Below are 19,670 nucleotides of genomic sequence, written 5' to 3' on the forward strand. Positions count from 1 at the left end.
GGAGAGATTATTTTCAAATATCTCCTGTACGTATCTTCAATCAGTTTTCTTAAACACTGAAACAGGAAAAAAATGTTCAGATAAAATTAAAAAAAAAAAAAAAAAAAAAAAAAAAATTCGAATATCCATCACTTTTGACTACTTGTCTGTCGCGTGAGCGATCGTTAGCGTATAGACTAAGCGGCAAAAACTAATGATGACGATTTTTCTTTTTCTCGTGGTACCTATTTATTGTGCATCCTATATTCTGAAGCCCTCATCTAATGTTGTGGGAAAGGATGCGACTCACCCCCGCCGCTTTTACTGTCAGACAAGCCGCCACAGCGCCGTCTGCCGGTTCTCCGGTTTGCTAGTGCCATTGAAGCTCAGAGTTTAGTAGGGAGCGGGGTTATAGTGAGTGTCTTGAACCGAGAGCGCAAATTTGCGACTTCTCTGAAGAGTTAGTTTGTAAAAGGCAAGGGTCCGGAAAAGGGAAATTTCTTTAAGGCATGACACAAAAGCCCCAGCTCTTGTAAGTTTTTGATTTTTAATATCTAGAGATGAGTTGACATTTTTGTTTACGTCTGTCGAACCTCGTGTTCGTAGAATAAAATCAAAGATTAAGAGCGTTGAATAGCGTGGTGCCTTTTGTAAAGCTCTTCCTTATGCGCGAACTTTGAGAATGCACCGCAGGAAACACTATGGATGTTGTCGTCTGTTTCGAATCTATTGGATCATCGCCCTCATCACAAGTAAGTCACAGAACTCAGTTCTTTTCGACAGCACACTGTGCAAGAAATCGCAATCTTATCACAGACACTGAAGCCCATGACAGCTCTGACAACGAACTTGCTTTTTCAGATGCCAATGAATTTAAATTTGACTTTGTTTATCCAAATAATCGTATTGAAGCTATTACTTAAGCTAATAATTTCATGGGTAGCAATTAAACACTTTACATCAACTAACGATTGCGAAAATAATTTGTGAATGAGTTCTTAAACAGCATTCCATACGCTGAAATGAAACTTCTTGAGTTTAAAATGCAATTCTTCAGCAAAAATTGGACATGAGTTTAATATAGGATTTCTGGTTTTCTAATACTCGGCATATATTTTCTGAAACATATTGATCGTAAAATTATTGTAAAGGACGCAGCTTTATTATATTTGTTTTAAGAATTATACACTTGTTGTAGGTACAGTTCTACATGAAACATTAATAAGTATTTCAAACTTCACTCTAACAATGACAATGGTGTGAGTCCATATTTCGATTTCTTGCACAAGTTAAGGCTTTTATTTTCAATTGCTATTTATTTTAAACGAATTAAATTAATGATGATATTATAATCCTGAAAAAAATATAACGGAGGCTCTTACAAACAACTGCTTTTTATTATCTAATTATTTACCCACAAGGTTTGAAATCAACATTTTCCACTAAATATTAGCTGGTGCGTAACATCAAAAGCACAAAATTAATAACCTCGTGGTATCATATGCTTTACATGCATGATACATCAAGCAGAAGCATCTAATGTATTCATAAATGTCCTTATGTTTAAAAAAATTTTCTGCGGGAGAGAAATCTATTTCTATTAATTTTTTTTATTATTATTCTTTATAATAAGAAAAATTAAATATACCTGAGTTACACTTCTTGGGTATCTACGTATTTGAAGACTTTGAGTAAAATTCTCTACTTTAAACAAACCAGTTATAAAAGTATTTCTGTTAAGTAGTAAACAAATACAATTCAACTTTGCTGTAAAGTAAAATTTTATAAATACTTATGACTGAATAATCTATTCTATGGGAGAAAACTGTGGTGCTGTATTATTTCTTGAAGCAGAAAAATCAACAAAAAATTCTAACCTGATGAAGAGTTTACGAATTTGCAACTAACGTAACTAACTGCGTGCTTTAATAAATCATAGTCATACTTAATCATATATTTATGTTATGGATGATTTAATTTCTCAAAGAAATAAAAATGAAGTTTTGAAAATACTTTTTGAATGTTAATGCTGCACACAGTTAATAGACGAGCAAAGCTAATTATCTTTTATGTCATTCACGTAATAACGCATTTAAAAATAATCAGAAAACAATGCTGAAATTTTCATTCGTTGCGTATTTTTTAAAAATAAGTAATGATGAAAGAAGACGCATAGTTCTTGTTATTTCCATTTTTTCATTCAAAGACAAGAAGGAATAACACGGAGAAAACACTCTAAGCGCAGTGTCCGTTTAAATACGCTGCGGCGACTGTGCATGTAACTTAAAACTGACAGTATATTGCAAAAAGCATACATCATTTAAACCAGTATTATTTAACTTTCGTAGGAGTTACAATCAGGAGTAAATTTAATTCAGAAATCAGATATTTATTCTTAAACCTAAATAATTGCAATAAATTTGAAACTAAGGAAGTTTATCTAACTGAAATCTGACATTATTTGGAATTTAACAGACTGAAAGCTGCCGGGCTTTTAATGCCAATGATAATATAATAGTTTCTTTACTAGTAAAAATAATAATAATGTAATAAAAGATGATTTCTCCTTACTAAACCAATATATGAGTGATTATGAAAACATGAGCTTGAAACCTGTTAATGCATCCAATATTTTACTAGTTGTGTTTTTCCAAGGCAATTCTAATGGCTTTCGGAATAGTTTATAGTTTGCATAAAAATTTGTTAAAATACTTAATGGCCTCATTTGCACTGTTAAGCTATATCATATGATCTATAAGTATACATTGTGGAATTTAAGAATAAAAAAATTTTGACATTATTTTATTGTTGCCATGTAAAAAGCTGAATTATTGCTGTGAGTGCATCGCTAAATTTAAATTGTGAAAAAGCGGAAAACTCTGCGGTGAAGTAGGTTGTCTTGTATGCTATATCTAAGAGCATTTTAGGAATTGAGAAGCATTGTATAGTCCAAGGGACTTACTTTTAAAGTGTTTTCAAAGAAACTTTATAATTATTTCTTTTGTCTAATCGTTTTTAAATATTTCGATCTTTTTGGGGGGATTTTAGATATTTACGGCAATTGAAAATGATGTGGCTATAGCATTTACGTCACAGAATAAATAAGCTATCCACTTATTAATGACGATACTACAATTCTGAATTTAGAATAGAATGAACTTAGAAAGCGTTAATTTTATATTTTGATAAGAGAGCATCTTTCTCATGATGATTTATATTCGATTAAATCGAAATATTATGTGGTAAATAAATGAGATTGTGGTTTAGAAGTAAAACGAAAATATGAATGAATATCGTGCAGTACATTTTCTTAAAATAAAATGTGCGCGTGTATGTTTATTTATATTATATTTTCGTTTAGTTGAACCTTTCTTATGAAAATTTAGTGAATGCTTATATACATGCAAATATATAGATATAGATATAGATATAGATATAGATATAAATATAACTACATAAAGGTAAGTTAGCGGAAACTGAATGCATTAAATTTAATGATACTTCGTCACAAGCACACATGCACCAGATATATGTGTACTTAGGTTATAAGGTATTTCTCCCACTTCTCTAGCGTGCCTTCGTGGTGTAACGGTAGTACGCTTGGCCGGTATTCCAGAGGTCCGTGGTTCGATTCCTGGCGAAGGCGGTTGTTAATTTTTCATCACTCCGGCTTCCAAGAAAAACTATTGACTCTACAAGTGGAGCCCGAACTAAAAGGGCTGTGGATGATGATTCTCCGCACCCAGGATTTGGCAACTAGGTCCCCTAAAACCATAGTAGCCCTTTAAAAAGGGGAGTATATAAGGTATTTCTCCCACTTCTCTAGCGGGCCTTCGTGGTGTAACGGTAGCACGCTGGGCCGGTATTCCAGAGGTCCATGGTTCGATTCCTGGCGAAGGCGGTTGTTAATTTTTCATCTATTCGGCTTCCAAAAAAAACCTAATAACTCTACAAGGTGCATATATGAAAATAAAGAGACTAAGTTTTTCAGAAAGAATAAATTAAACAATCTACTTACATAAGCAACACGGTACTAAACGGGCATTTCTATTATGTTGCCTGCTTATGCTGTTTATCATTTTATAATTTTGTCTCCTTATACAGTTAATAGATTTTACAGATCATTTTAATTTTGCTGTATGAAAAAATTAGCGACCTAGGTTTACTCCAATTGTTTTCGCATCGCTAATTATCCATAATCCTTGTATTACCAATAGAAGTTTTACAAACAGACATCAATACGTGTTTTTAGCAATTTAATATCAAGATGAAATAGCTAGAAGTTATTCTCTGCAAATATTTATTATTTAGTTGGATAACTGTAGATAAATTTTCATTGGAGTAATATTGGGAAATATTCGCTCAAAGATTCATTAAAAAACTAGGTATTTCAAATTAGTAATTTCTTTTAGAAACTGTAATTGTTTTTTATGTTATTGATTATTTCGTCTAGTAAGTTGTAAATTTGGACCTTGCAAATCACACCGTATCTTTTACACATATATTGCAATATGATAAAATGTTAGAAATTCTCTGTATTTTCTGAAACCGAATCCTTACCATTATCCACAAATGTAACTACCCTGCTTCTTGATGAAAAATTATGAAAAATAAGGAACGAAACATGAATCCCTGACTATTGAAGGTAAATGTTTGTACTGCTTTTATTTATCTAAACATTTCATAATCAACGCTCAAATTTTGTCGCCCAAATAAAGTACTTGACTAAAGAAAATTACAGATTACGATGTGAGTTTCATGTATCCAATAAAAATGTATTATGGAAGAAAAAAGAGAATTTTAGACATATAAACAGTAATATTAAAATTCCGATAAAATGAGCAAAAATTAAAATTTGGAAGTAAACGTTTTCACGTACAAAATTAGGTAAACGAAAGACAATGGATTGACAAAGATTTTAAATAAAAAGTTTAGTAGTATGATAATAGGTGCTAGTTGAAACTCGACACCAGCCTTATGTTGATTTTTTCGGAATTTTACATTTCACATCTACGTGTTCTCTTCAATGCAGAACTTTCGTATACTTAAGATAATATGGTTCTGAATCTGTAAAATAGTGGTTAAAAGTAATAGTAAAGTCACTGTAATTTAATTGTATCTGCACACTAAAACGATTAAATAGCAATGCGTTAAATATCAAAGTAATGATGAAAAGTAAAGTTTTGATTATTATTTTGATTTTAAAATGAAATAGTTAAAAAAATTAGTTAAAAAGGCCTACAGTTAAATGTAATAAATTTCTGTCACATTTTCCTTTAATTACGCTTTTTACTCGGGGGGGGGGAAAGACCATTTCAATACTTTAATTTAGTTCAAAATTTGTGTATTCATAATTAATTGGTGCAAAAGTACTTTTTAGTATTATCCTCTGAAATACACACTTTTATCTAACATTTATAGATCAAGCTAAATAAATGCATTTTTGCAAAGTCCTGGAATTAAAAATGACATTACTCCAGTTGGCGTTTGATTTACAAGATCAAAGCAAATAGTGCAGTTTTTCTTCTTCTCAAACATCTACCGTATTTTTTGAGAAACTAATTAAGTTACACAGTAACATACCAAACCGAATGAATTGCTCTCTTATTCGGCTAAATGTGTGTCAAGTAATTTCAATGTTAGTAAGTTTTAATACCAAGGCGAATGCAAAGTTCTAGAACAGATGAAGAAAGTAGTTTTACATGAATGTGCCCTAACTGAATTGGATGCGTTCATCACTGTCGAAGTTAGTCTATCTACAAAGTATCATAAAAACAGTTATATAGCGTATATTATCATGTAAGCCACAGAAAATAGAGTCGAGAGAAAGTAGTAGTAGTTTATGAGCTGATTTCTGTTGGTAATTATATTGTTTCAAATATATCAATAAACGTGTAATCCTTTAAGAGCCTAAATTTTCCGATATTGCTGTCGCTAAGATATATTATTTCGTGTTAGCTTCAAATGCAAATGAAATGTCATCCGATCTAAGTCAGAAATTTATCAGTTAAATAGAGGTTACATTTCTATACTTGGGAAATTTATAGAAACGTGTTCTAAGCTGGTTAAGCTATGACCAGCACATACGCTTAAGTCTGCAAAATGAATGGATCAAAACGCAGAATAGATTGCTGTAGTCTAGTCGCACCGTTTAAAATAAATCAGGCCTTAAAGATTTTGCGAAAGTTAATGCAGTCGAGTTGGGTTTGGGAGATGATTACTTCGCATTTTTTGCCATATTCCCAATGAACAAATCATATTGAGAAAGACCGAGAGTATTTCCATTCTGTAAGGAAAATGATTGATGGTCATTACTCTTATGTTCTTTCAGGGAACGTACTGGCAGAATAATGATTTTCATTCCATGAATGGAGAGCTTAGGAATTTATTAATAACATTTAATTAAAAAGTAGAACACGTTATGTGATTGATGTTCCAAATTTCTGTCAAAGAACATTAATTGCAGTAACTAAATCTCTATCAAAACATAAGTGAAAAACAACATTATTTATATTACTAGACATTACGGTTATGTTCTGTTTATTTTATGGCACTTTAAGTTATCTAGGTGTTTATTTGATAGGAAGAAAATATTTAGATTTAATATGCTACTCTTTCGTTTTGAAAATATCCACATGATCTTAAATTATTACATGTATTAAGTATGCCATTTTAAACTATTAGATTGCAATAATTATTTGTTTCATAAACCAGGTCTTTTGCTATTGAGCCCATATTATGAATTTTGATGCAGTTGAAACATTTATTCAGTAATAAATGCCCGAAAGCAGAGTAAAAATTATTTTTGAAATACAATAAGCAAGTCCAGTATACTTTGGTCTATGGTAATTATTTACATAAGAATCGAAATTCTTAGCTTTCTATGAAATGATTACTTCAGTCTACCGGAATTATTTACACTTTCAAACTTAAAAGTATTTGAAATAATACTGCGATATCCATGCTACTGAATTACACTTGTTACCTTAAAATGTTGATCATATAGCGGCTCATATTTCCTTCTTTCAAATTTATTTTATTCAGGCCTTGAACTAGCTCTACAAGCATTTAAAAGAAGGCTTTTTTATGTATTCTCATTTTCCCACAACTGCAATAAAGCAGCTCTATATTTCACAAATTTTCAATTCTGTATCGCTTGGCATTTCAAAGATATCTATATGATGGATAAATTTGCACTCTTAAGAGACAGTTTGAAACGGTAAAAATATAATAGATTTTATTCAAATGAAATGTTTGTTATAAAGTACTTAGAAGTGAAAAAGAGGAATGCTTTAAAATGCTGTATAATTTTACAATCCTTTTTATTTACGTCAATGAAAGTTAATTATATTCTGAATATTCTAGAATTTCCTGCTTTAATTCTAATATTGTAATTGGTTATCGAAAACCATTTATTGAAATTACTGGTCCTTCTCGTCCTTTCAAAAATACAATGCAGAAAGAGTCTTAAGCTAACGCATAAGCTTTGATAAGTTACTGGGAATTTCATTTCATTCCAGTGCCAAACATTCCTTAGGCAACCTGAAGAATGCAACTGTTTGTTATTCACTATTAGTACACTGATATCAGATTTTCATATTTATAACGTCAAACTACATACGTATCTTTACTAGTAATCGATTTGAACTTTGCGAATGTTTGACTTCTGCGAAAACAAATTTGAAATTTGAATTCAAGTTTTAAGCTTACATACGAACTAAATAAAATGACCATTTTTACTTTACGGTACACATTTGATAACTTCATGTGATTTACATTGCAAGGATTATGTTATTTTTATTAACAGTTAAATTTTAAGTTAAAGTTCCTTTCCTGTCAAATTCTTAATTTCAACTTACTACTTCCGGCCAGAACGTAGTTTTGGAATTTGCTGACTATTTAATGAGAAGGAGCGGTATTTAAACCACGAAGTTACTTACTGAGACAGAGAGAGAAACAGAGTTACTGAAATTTGAGGCTTGACCACTGATTTAATAAAATCAGTGGTCAAGCCTCAAATTTCCAAATATTCAGTGCCTACTACACTAATAGTGGAAGCTGTCTAAATTCTGTCAGCCAAATATTTGATGGAATAGCTTAATTCTTATATTATATACACAATATTCTTTCTACTACACATTTTCATTATGGGTGCGCTATGCACCCACAATTTTTGTATAATCGCAATTTATTTCTTAACAGTGAAACAAAGCCCTGCGGAACAAATTTACTAGCATCAGAAAACCAAGGAAAACTGGGATGCCCAGTTAATCGCTGTAGTATTTATGATAAAAATTTATTTAATGTCTATGGCTGAAATTTCATGGCATTAACAAGTATGAATACATAAGCGGATGAATTTTGAAAAACGTACTTCAGAAAATTTTATTATTTTTTTAGTGGATTTCCGAATTCAAGAGAAGATAGCACATCGATATCATAGAACGTAGAATGTAATAAAGCAAGAATTTTGATTACGTAGAAGCGTTTGATTGCAGCCGAGGCAAATTCGATCTTCATTTTTATTTGAGTAAATATGTTGCGGTCACAAACATCTTAGCACTACTTGTCCCTATTTCAAAATTACATTTTTGAAATAGTAATTAGAAATTCAAATTTACATTTTTGGTAGCTTTTCAATAAGAAGAGAGTAGCAGCTAACAGTCTAGCTAAGCCGAAGATTAGAAAGGAAGTGTGTTGTGTTCAAGATGAAATCTAAATTCAGACTGAGTTAGTTTTGGTTTTCAAAGCATTTTAATTGGATAATTAAAATTTTTGTAAACCTATTATTGGATGTTTGAGTTTCAGTTCCATTTACATTATCAGTATTATGTATGAATCATATGACACTTATTAGTCTCGAAATGATGCAGTAGGGAAAGAGATTACTATTTTTTAAAATAGAGAAGGGAAATCAATTTAAGCATTAAAAGGCTAGTGCTAATTTAAATTATGATTTATCCTTTTTTATTAAATTATGATTTATCATATTTTTATCTTATATACTCGTATATATATATATATATATAGCATATCCGCGCACGAGTCCCGAGTATATCCCGCATGAGTATATCCGCGCAAACATTAACTTGAGTTTTAAAGTCATTATATATCTGTAAACCTGTAAGAATTCACAAATTCAAATTTTTCACAGATCACTTGACTTGCTTTTTACATTATGAAAAATCCCGTCGTTTTTCTGGCTGTTCTAAGAATTTATTTCTTCCGTATTAATGCCTAGTTCTCTCAATAAATCGAATTTCTTCTCAAAAGCTATTCTGTAGGCAATAATATGATTTTAGGAGAAATATTTGAATTTATAGCTAGACTAAATATGTAATCACTTTTTGGAATAGCGGTTCAGTTTACATTATAATAGTTAGATAATTGGTATCCTGTTGCTAAAATATGTCACATTCAGAACTTTTATATCATGTTGCTGCGTTCTACGGGTTCGTGGATTTGGTATTTTTGCTGATAACACTTGATGAAAACCAAAACACAGTTTATACGACTTCTATCTTACCGCAGCTGGGCATTTCGCCACAAAATTATATAACTTAGTTATATTAAATAAATATCTAATTATGTGGAACTGATGTTTAAAGATCAACCACATTTGCTTATCTTCCCCTCAAATAAAATCCATTTCACAGTTTTTCATATTCTCTGTTTCATATAGAGATTTACAGGATTATAAAGTGTTTCTCTCGCCTTTTTAGCATGCCTTCGTGGTGTAATAGTCAGCCTACTCTGCGCGTATTTGAGAGGTCCGAGGTTCGGGTCCTGGCAAGGTCACTGCTCATTTTTCACGTCTTCTGCTTCAAAATAATCCTAATGACTCTACATGGCATTTCATATATAATATAAAAGATCTGTCAATTGCTTAGTGATCAAATTCACCAATAAGTATGAAACTCGGATCACTAATTATGAGTCATGCGTAACAAGGCAATTTTTGTGTAGACCCAAGTGGTATTCACAGAATTATCCGTATTAGTCCCTACTAGGTAGGTGGCCATGTTAGGCACGACTAACGTGGCAAAAATGGAACGACTAACATGGAAAATCGAAAATAGGGACTTTTGTGCAATGTAGGTATCATACTGCATGTATGTAATACAGCACATATGCTAGCGATTTGCTTCAATAACAAAACATTTTCTGGCATTTTATTCCATTTTTATTTGAAGCATGTTTGACAATGTCTGAAAATATAGCCACACAGATTTAGGTTTGGTTTGGTTTATTCAATTATGCAAAGCACTCGAGGGCTATCTGCATAAGGGAAAGGATGCCGTCGTGGGAAACGTTTTAGGGAAAAAACGTTACACATAGGGGAAAAACCTCGAAGTCGCTCATGCAGCTAGCCGGTTCTCCGAGAATCGAACCTCGGACCGAACTACAACCGTTCAGCGAATTTACAGCTTAACCGCTTGTTGTTGTCATAGATTTGGATCAAGAATGGCAAGAAAGACGCTCTCGTTCAAGTTTTTAGAGTATAAATTTTACATATAGGAATGCTGCCAATTACAACACTAGAATACTCTAAAGCGTATTCTAGTGTTGTATATGGCAGCATTCCCGACTAGCAGTCAGAAGATCCGTGGCTCGATTCCAGGTAACAGTGTAATTTATTTCGGCGTGTGTGTGTTTTCTGCTTTTAGGTAAGAATAATTTCTACACTAGCCTCGACCTCGACTAAAATAGGTGATTATTCATTTTAACTTGCATTTGAATGACTGCGTGTCGCTGCTCTCTCCCTAACTGCCTTTAACTGGAATGGAATACTATCAGCTTTCCCTGAGGGCAATCTCGCGGTGTAACTGGTACCGCGCCCGACTTGCAGTCGGAAGATCCGTGGTTGGATTCTGGCGAAGGCCATAAACTTTTTCTTTTATATTTTTTTGTGTGTGCCCGTATGTCTGTGCGTGTATGTTTTCTGCTTCTAAGTAAAACCTTATAGTTTCTACAAAGGTCAAAATGTACCTAAATAATTCATTGTTTTTGCGGTAATGAGTCTATTACTAAATTATATTTCGGGCCAGTAGAGATTTCAGTGTTGTGTAGGAATAGATGAAATATCGGCGCCTCCTTGACACTCTTTGTACCTTGACATTTTTTGCCATTCCTGCTGCATAAAAGCCATTTGTATTGAAGACAGTTATATTGCCGTTAAGAGAACTTATCTTAACTAGAGGATTTTTGGAAGGAACCTCTAATTATTGACACTTAAAGTTTCATTGAAATAAAATAGATTATAGCATATGGAGGAATTAAACACAATTTGAAATTTGGGAACTATTTAATGAAAGATGAGATTAAGAGATGATCAAATTTTCATTTTTCATTTCGTCACTAAATGTTTTGGTGCTTTACAAAATTTTCTGTACAAATATTTCCGAATTACATTCGTTTTTAATACACTTCACTTCTGTTCATTAATCAGTAGCATTAGTACCTCTATAGAAGGCTTGAATAAAAATTTAAAATCTTGTATAAGGACTTAAGTTAAAAACACTTAGATATATATACATTTGTAGTAAAATCAAATAGAAATTTCGGAAAGATAAACAATTATGGATTAACCTACAATTTCATAATTAAACTTTACATGTGCCGAAAAAACGTATTCTCATTTCCGTGCTCTGGTTATGGACTAAACTTTGACCGTTGGAGTAAAAATACAATAAGCATTTCAATGCTCAAAGATTTGCTTAGTTTATATGATTCAGAGCCAAATCCTATTCTCAGTTATTATGTCATAAATGCATGTGAAATTACACATGTACATAGATTTTTTAAAACGGTATAGCTGATCCTATATATATAATGCAGATTTATTAAACTAATAAATATATAAAGTTTGAGAAATTAAGTAAGTAGTTAAGTAAATATATTAATGCCAGTTTGCATCTAGGTTTTCAAATGAATACATTTAGATAATTATGTTGATAAATAACATGTTATAAAGTTTATTAGTTAGACAGTTTGTCATATAAATGCGATACGTAGAGACGTGTTGAAGTGATTTTTCATGTATATTGCTAACACATATGAGAAATTCTAGAATACAGCACCTTTTACCTTTTATGAAGACATGCATACCGTCGTAGTTTTTTTTTTTTTTTTTTTTTTTTCATTTTTTAAGGAAAGGTTTCATTTTATGCAGTAGAAGAAACAAATGAAGAATTATATACGCTCATAAGATAGTGTATGACAATTTTAGTAAATATCTTAGATTAATAGATATCTTAGATAAATAGTATGTAATAATGATATATTCAGTTTTACCTTGGGATAATGCTGCAAAATAATTAACAGATAATATTTGATCTTAAGCAAAAGTGTAGAAAAGTAAGAAGAATATTTATATCATCCAACAAAAAAAGCAATTCGTATGTTTTTTTTCCGTATGTTTGTTGGTCGTACGTAAGAAATTTCAAGATAAACAGTTTCTTTCATTAGATATTTCATTTAAGCGCATTGTTGTTTTGTGATCTGGCAAATAGCTGATTGCGGTTACCCAAGAAAAAATAATGGGCTTTGTTTACTTCTCTGTTCACTGTCTGCTTGCCCATCAATCTCTCGCAAGAGCTTAAACAAGAATCCACGTAGCTCTAATATCATGGGTTAAAAGTTTTCCTACACGTAAGTTATTCATGACTTGATTCCTTAGAGGTCTAATAAATTTCCTTAAATTTGACCCATTTTTCTTAGGACTACGCCCCTGGAAAATCCTAATTTTATTTTCAGAACAAAAGTGCTGATTCTTCAAAATACAGGAGCCAGATGGGAGCATATTTTATTTAACCGACGAAGGTCTTCTTCATTGCAAATCCTATTTTTTTAGAATCCTCATACGGACTTATGAGAGCATATATCTAATGTATGGATTGTGTATATAATCTCCTGAGCTTAATCATGTTTATCACGAACTGCCTACTCTGGGAAACTTCCGGTAGGTTATCATTAGAGGTAGTATTTCAGTGTCAAGAACTCTTACCATGACGAGATATTTCACCTAATATACTTCAGCTGCTTTCCCATAAGCGAAAAAATGACTGTACTTAACGGCCTGTAATTACTTACAGTAGTCTAGTCCACAGTAAAGATAAGACTAATAGCCACAAGAGACTATTTCAGAAATTCATACTAATACCTCTTCCTTTGTTTTGCGAAAACGAGTTATCAGCTTAAATTATTAGCCGATAGTTATCTAGAAAATGGGAGAAACAAATAATAATTAGTTAGCAATGTAGTTTAGATCTTTCTGCTTCTTTTGTAAAGCCTTTTGTATATTTTGTTTTACTTATATATAGATATACATTGTATATGTGTGTGTATACACTGCAATACGGGAGCAGTCACTCCCAAGTTAAAAGATTTTATTTCAAAGAAAAGGCATTAAGGCAATAAGAAAATGATTTTTAACTGCAGTATTCTTTATTTTTATGTACAAGAGGAAAATACATCTTCTTGAAGCGTTCATGTTACCCTGGTCATCAACATTGTTTTTTAATCATCGAAAACCAAACTAAATTTTCTTCATTTTATATTTCCTCCCTAATTCAAAATGTTTGTAAATTTCCATATCATGTACAGTTTTATTGCTACGAATCATATTAATATCTTCACAATATATTTATCAGTCATGTTCATAATTACGTTATTAGGTTTACCTATAATCATGTTAATATACCTTCAATGAATAGCGTAGCTGGCAAGCAAAGGAAGATTTATCTTGAGTATAGTGTTATATTAGAAAAGACCAAGAGAAAAGAATGTGCATAGAGTGGACGCCGTGGGCTTGATCTTACAGGATCAAAGTAAAAATTTCCTTTCTTCTTGTGTTTCGCAACGTAAAAGAGCGGCCAAATTTTTCCCTGTCTGCATGTAGTACGTGGTGTATATACATACTATCTGCATCAGGTTGAAATAAATTCTTTGGTATTAAATTTGTGCAGTTTATTATCATGTTTTAGGTATCCTTATTAACGTTTAACAATGTTTAAAAACGATTTTACCTGAAACGTTGTGTACAGTGAGATTTTTGATTAATTTCATGAGTTGATTTATTTTGCTATATTTACTATTCCTTCTTGCGAAGTGTTCGAGTTACGTAGTAAAATAAAGCAGTAAAATAATTGAGCTAACTTCGTTTAATCTTTATTTAATATTTTTATTTATTTTTATTTAATCTTATTCCCAAGATTCAAAATGCATATACAACTTTAGAGTTGGTTTTATTCTCTACATTTTAATTCTCTCATTTTCATTACGATGCAATTCATATCGTAGCGAGTTTCACGCGTTCGCTTAATCGATTCTTGTGAAAAACTGGGCTTTGCTAGTAAATTACAGAACGTTCAACTTTGTGGAGTATACTTTTATGAGAATTAAAAGTGTAATTTGAGGGCTTTTTCTGTCACGTATTTGTTCCAGTGCCTGGATATTATTTACTATGTTTCATTAATAGGGTAATAGGGGAAATTTAAACGGTACTTCAACAAGCGTATTTTTAGGAACATAATACGAATAATCTCTTTTGCTTTAATCCTCTTAATCTCAATCATTTAATGGGTTCCAAAGCAAATTAAGTAAGTGTTTTCTTAAATCTATTGTAACTATACATCGCTGTGAGTTAGGTACGAAAGCCCCCTATATCACTTTTGTTTATTTTTATACGTTAATTACGCATAGTAATGGTTTATACAGCGTTACCCTTTATGGAACTAAATGGATTATATATGTTCTTACTCCAAGAAAGCTAACGATAATTGACGTAGATTCTGTTTAGCTGAAGCGCCATTGTCGTTTTTAGTTGCATGTCTAAGCTGAAGAAAGCAATAATATCGAATCCATTATAATATATTCTCCGCTGAAACATAATCTACGGCACTCATCTTTAGTTGTTCTTACAGTCAGATTTCCCTCACGTGTAATTATTTCCCAGTTATATACACATTTTGAAAATCACTTGGAAAATATAATTTTAAGACAATTGCTTCCAGAAAAGAAATAGCATAATAAACGTAATAGTATTATTAAAAAATAAGAGTCTTAAAAGTTTTTAAAAGTTACATAATTAAGCATAAATAATACAATATATAAACGCATAAAATGCAGAATATAAAAGCATTGCATTTCAATTTAAACAAAATCTTTATATCATGAAAATGAAACAAAAGTAGTTCATTAAGATAAATACATTAATATGCTTAATTTTAGAAACGTGACAGAACAGCGAGAAATTCGTTGAGTGCTCGAAATCAATCGTCAAATCTATGAGGACTTGAAATCAATCGTCACTTTCATATACTTCCTTTTCTGATGATTTTTGACTGTTAACATCAGCTTTATTCGTACCCACAGGCAGAGTGATTATTCTCACACTGATTTCCTTATTATCAAAAGACGTCGGTTGTTTTTCCCGCAAACACCTTTGTTCCCTTCTCCTTTTATCTCAGCTTTAAATGTGAATGCTGTATCCTAGTAAAAGAGCAACGTTTCGCAGTTTACAATAATTTAAAATGCATAAATTATAATAATAAATATATGCTATTTAGTTTTGAATTTGGTTACACAAGGAATTCTTAGTTGTGAAGCAGATTTAATTTAAATACGTGAATAGTAAAGCTGGGAATTGCACGGCTTTGATTGACTTATCATGGAACTCAACATACTGCAGTGCGAATAGATCTGAATTCGTCGACTGATCGTTTAATTTCGTAAATTGCATGAATACGGCTTTTCGAAATGTTAGTTAATTAATTATGAGAAATAACTTGATGGAAGTCTGACTTAAGAGGGATATCTTATATCCATACTACGTGTAAGGACACCAGCGAGCACTCAGCGTGCTTGGGGTCAAACCGGAATCCAGCTAATCCTTTTCAGTTGTCTTATCCATTTGGTCTCTGGCGGATAAGGCTGAAATGGTAATCTTACAGGATTTTAATTTAATAACGCAGTTACCTTATTATTTTGGCTTCCCTATAGCTTAATAATAGCTATAGCTTGATAAATTTACTATAGCTTAGTAAATTAGCTTAATGTATTCATAGTTTTTAGTTTTTTCAGAAAGTTTTTGGCAATGTTAAATTGCAACTCTACTAAGATTTTCTCCTGTTGCATGTCAGTTTACCGCTAAACGTTTTTGCTAGCTGCGATTTCTTCTTGAAAAATTAGTCAAGAATGAGCTAAGATTTAGATTAGGCTTCTGAATTTTGAAAACTGCATTTGATTTATTTTAAAATCCGTTACTTACTCGCAAGTTAGCGGAACTGTTTTTCTGGTTTCAATTTGTATACTATCATCTTGACGCGTTATAAAATAGTTTTATTTCAGCTTTTGCCTTGTTTCGTTTTACTTCTAAAACTAACAGACAGAACGAACGAAAAGCGGTATAGCAATCTCTTACAGTTAGTATTTTTAGTTAATAACATTACCGTATAACCTGCTTGTAAGGTGTTTCCAGATCTTAGGATAATTCAAAAGAATATTAATTCCTAGAAGCTTCCGCTTGCTCGGAATGCATGCGCGATATAAAGTATATGAGTAATAGGAAGTCTCCCTGCATTACTTGCAACAAGATATTTCTTAAATTATTTGTTCCCTGAACCAAGCAGTGTCTTGTTTATGTAGCAAGTGGAAGAGCTATCACTGCAAAGAAATACATGTATGCAATACAGATGAATGACTATTTGCAGTTCGAAATTTTATTAGGTAGTCTTGACATTGACATTAACAATGCTAAAAGTTAAGATATAACAACAGGATTATAGAATTCTAGTTGTGTATTCATAGACCTCTTAGCAACTCCGTTTTCCAAAAGGCAGTGACGTTTTTAAGCTCGAACTTCATATTTTGGAGATATTATACTAAGATATTTTGCATAAGCCATCTTTAGCAATTGGCAATTGAACGTCTAATGAAGCTTTAAACAAGTTGCAATGTTTGATGTTACAATCTTTTTATGTATATGTGTGTGTATGTGTGGTAATAAAATATAAATATTTTGTACTTCTCAATTTTTGAACTTTGTTTCAGGTAAACTAATTGTTCTTTGTACGGGTCAGAAGAAATTTTATTTGACCTTTACGTAAATTTATCTAAGCTGGTAAAGCCATGAAGAATGTTTAAATATTTGCCACAGGTAAATGCAACATTCTTGCTAATTATTTCATAGTGTGAAGGATGGGATATTTTAAACTAAATACAGTGATTACATTTAGCGTGTTTAAGCTTAGAGGGACTGATCAGATCATGGTAGAAATTAAATTTGCTAATAAAACAATTTGTAACATTTTAATATATTAATTTATAAATATAAACAGAATTGAAAATATTTTAGTTAAGAAAAATAATTATAATTATTTTAACTTTGGCATTCTTTTAAAACTCGCCATTACGTTTCTTGAACAAGTTCTGTCTTATAATTACACTTTTAATGCAGTAACTTATAAGGAATGTATGCAAATCTCTATTGCAAACAAGATTCAAACTTGTTACTCCCATTTAGCTGATTTAATGTATGCACTCCAAATTTCTTTTCTAACGTCTTTACTTTCTTTAATTTTGTTGTTTATAATCGTGTGAATATTATTGAAATAACGCTGATTGTTAAGTAATAGATGTTCACTGTAATTAAAATATTAATGAACAAGGAAACCAAAAATATGTTATACTTTTTAAAACAGATACACTAACTATTAATTGAAAAGATAAATCCTTATTTTTCCATCCTAAAGAGCATGCATTTTTCTTCTTTACTTTAGTTACGAGGTATTTTCGAAGTAGAATTCAAAATTAGTTGTAAAATACATATAACGTATTTTTGATTAATTTATTACTTTTTATCTTTTATAGAAAAATATTGGTGTCATGTCACGTATGTCATTTTCTTTAGCTGTAACCAAAATGTTCTAAGATAATTGACTAATTACGTGACTCTTCCTAACTTGTGGAAAATTCTAAAAGCTCCAGAATTAGTAAATTATCTTTCTTGAAATGAAGCAAAAAGAAAAACTAAAAAGGCTCTTTTAAATCGAATCATTCTTGTACTCTGATATTACTGCTTTCAGACTTGCACTTGAAAATCTTTTGATTAAGTATGCAGGCAAATTGATTCATTCAATGATGAGAAATTTATTCAAGTGTATTTAAGGAGATCAAATTACTGCTAATTTAAGGAATTGAGATTTTGTGTCTTCACATCACGTTAATGCTTGTTCAAGCATATACATCATTAGACGAGGTTGCGGAATTTTAATTCAATCATTCGACATCTAAAATATTCTAATGAAATGTCATTACTACAAATATTTCACCGTCCGTTTGCCTTTCCAGAAATAAAGATTATTACTTGAGAGATTAAATCAAGGTATTTTTAAACCTTACTAGTAATCTCATGTATTTTATACCCTACGTTAACCTCATACTAACGAAGAAAACGACGATACTAACGAAATGCAAATCGAGCAGTTTTTCACTTGATTCTAACCATGGTGTACAACAGATTGTCAAATAAAATTTAATGCAGAAAGTCAAACATATACTTCAAATACGCAACCGTGCCGCATAATCATAAATCAGACCATAAATCAGCTTTTAATACGAAATGGTGTTAACTTAGGTTGGCTTCGTGTACAGGTAAAAAACGTGTTCATTTCGTAGAATATTAAAAATGTAATTACTCCGATATAAAAATTTTAACGTACGTTGTATCGGCATTTATGATCTGTGTGAAAGTATTTATAACTGAAATTGGAAGAGAAACATGCAAGTGTAAAATTTAAACTACGCAAAAGAGCAATCATAGTTTGTAGTAGATTCTGAATAAAATTGGGCAGATATATTTTCCCTCCTGAACAAGAATCATCTGTCTCTGATCGCTCTCGAAATCTATAGAATTTAACTCAAAATCTACCTCGAACTAAGGTTGCTATTTTTTAAAAATTTTAATTGCATTTAAACTGTTACTAAGTTACACATATATAAAATCCTGAGAAATACGTAAGCTCCGTGAGTTTGAAAATGTAAAAAACAAACGAACTATCAAATAATACAGTGGCACTTATTTGATGCCTTCTCGAAATGAGAGATTAATTTTGCCGAACTGTTGCAGGATCTATTACTAAATACAGCTTGGTCGAAATAAAACTGGTCCAAAAAGGTGCTTTCGGTGTACTAAACAGCAAAGAGATTATTAGAAATTGGGACAGACAGAATTAGGCATGAGAGGAACATACTTTTATTTTCAAACACGTGGCAGCAACCATTTATTTGAATAAGTGATGCAGCCAAAGTGAAAGGTGTAGACATGTTAGTGATCAACTGAATGCAAGACAAAATGCTGTTAACAATAAGGCAGCGCATGTTCATTGTTTAGTATTAGTATTATGCGAAGCACAACACTTGGAAAAAGCGTACTGAAATAGTTGTACAAGAGTTTAAGAATGGAAGTGTACTGACAAAACCTTCAGCAAAATAGTTGTAAATTGGTCGGAAATGGGCTCGGTAACAAAGGACAGTTGTGTTCATTAACATGGGTAAATTTAGTGTCAGAAATATATGCATTTTCTAGGCCAGTTTCATTTCAGTCACCCTGCAGTTTATTTGGTTCTGGAGCTACTTAACAGATTACATGTTTAACGCAGTTTATCATTAGATAATATAATAAGAAAATA

The 19,670-nt window shown here is 31.5% G+C and overlaps 1 protein-coding gene across 1 annotated transcript in view; it reads left to right on the forward strand.

The window, feature by feature from the left end:
* Positions 1-364: 364 nt before the first annotated feature.
* LOC118181469 (acetylcholine receptor subunit alpha-like) overlaps positions 365-19,670 on the forward strand; it is a 637,159-nt gene continuing 617,853 nt past the window's right edge. The window contains exon 1 of the mRNA XM_085807084.1: positions 365-731. Coding sequence (XP_085663210.1) covers positions 662-731 — 70 coding nt within the window. The 5' untranslated portion in view covers positions 365-661. The remainder of the gene's footprint in view (positions 732-19,670) is intronic.

The sequence above is a fragment of the Stegodyphus dumicola genome, chromosome X1 (genome assembly GCF_044657685.1).
Source record: "Stegodyphus dumicola isolate Sdum_Otavi_A_Nest chromosome X1, ASM4465768v1".
NCBI lineage: Eukaryota > Metazoa > Arthropoda > Arachnida > Araneae > Eresidae > Stegodyphus > Stegodyphus dumicola.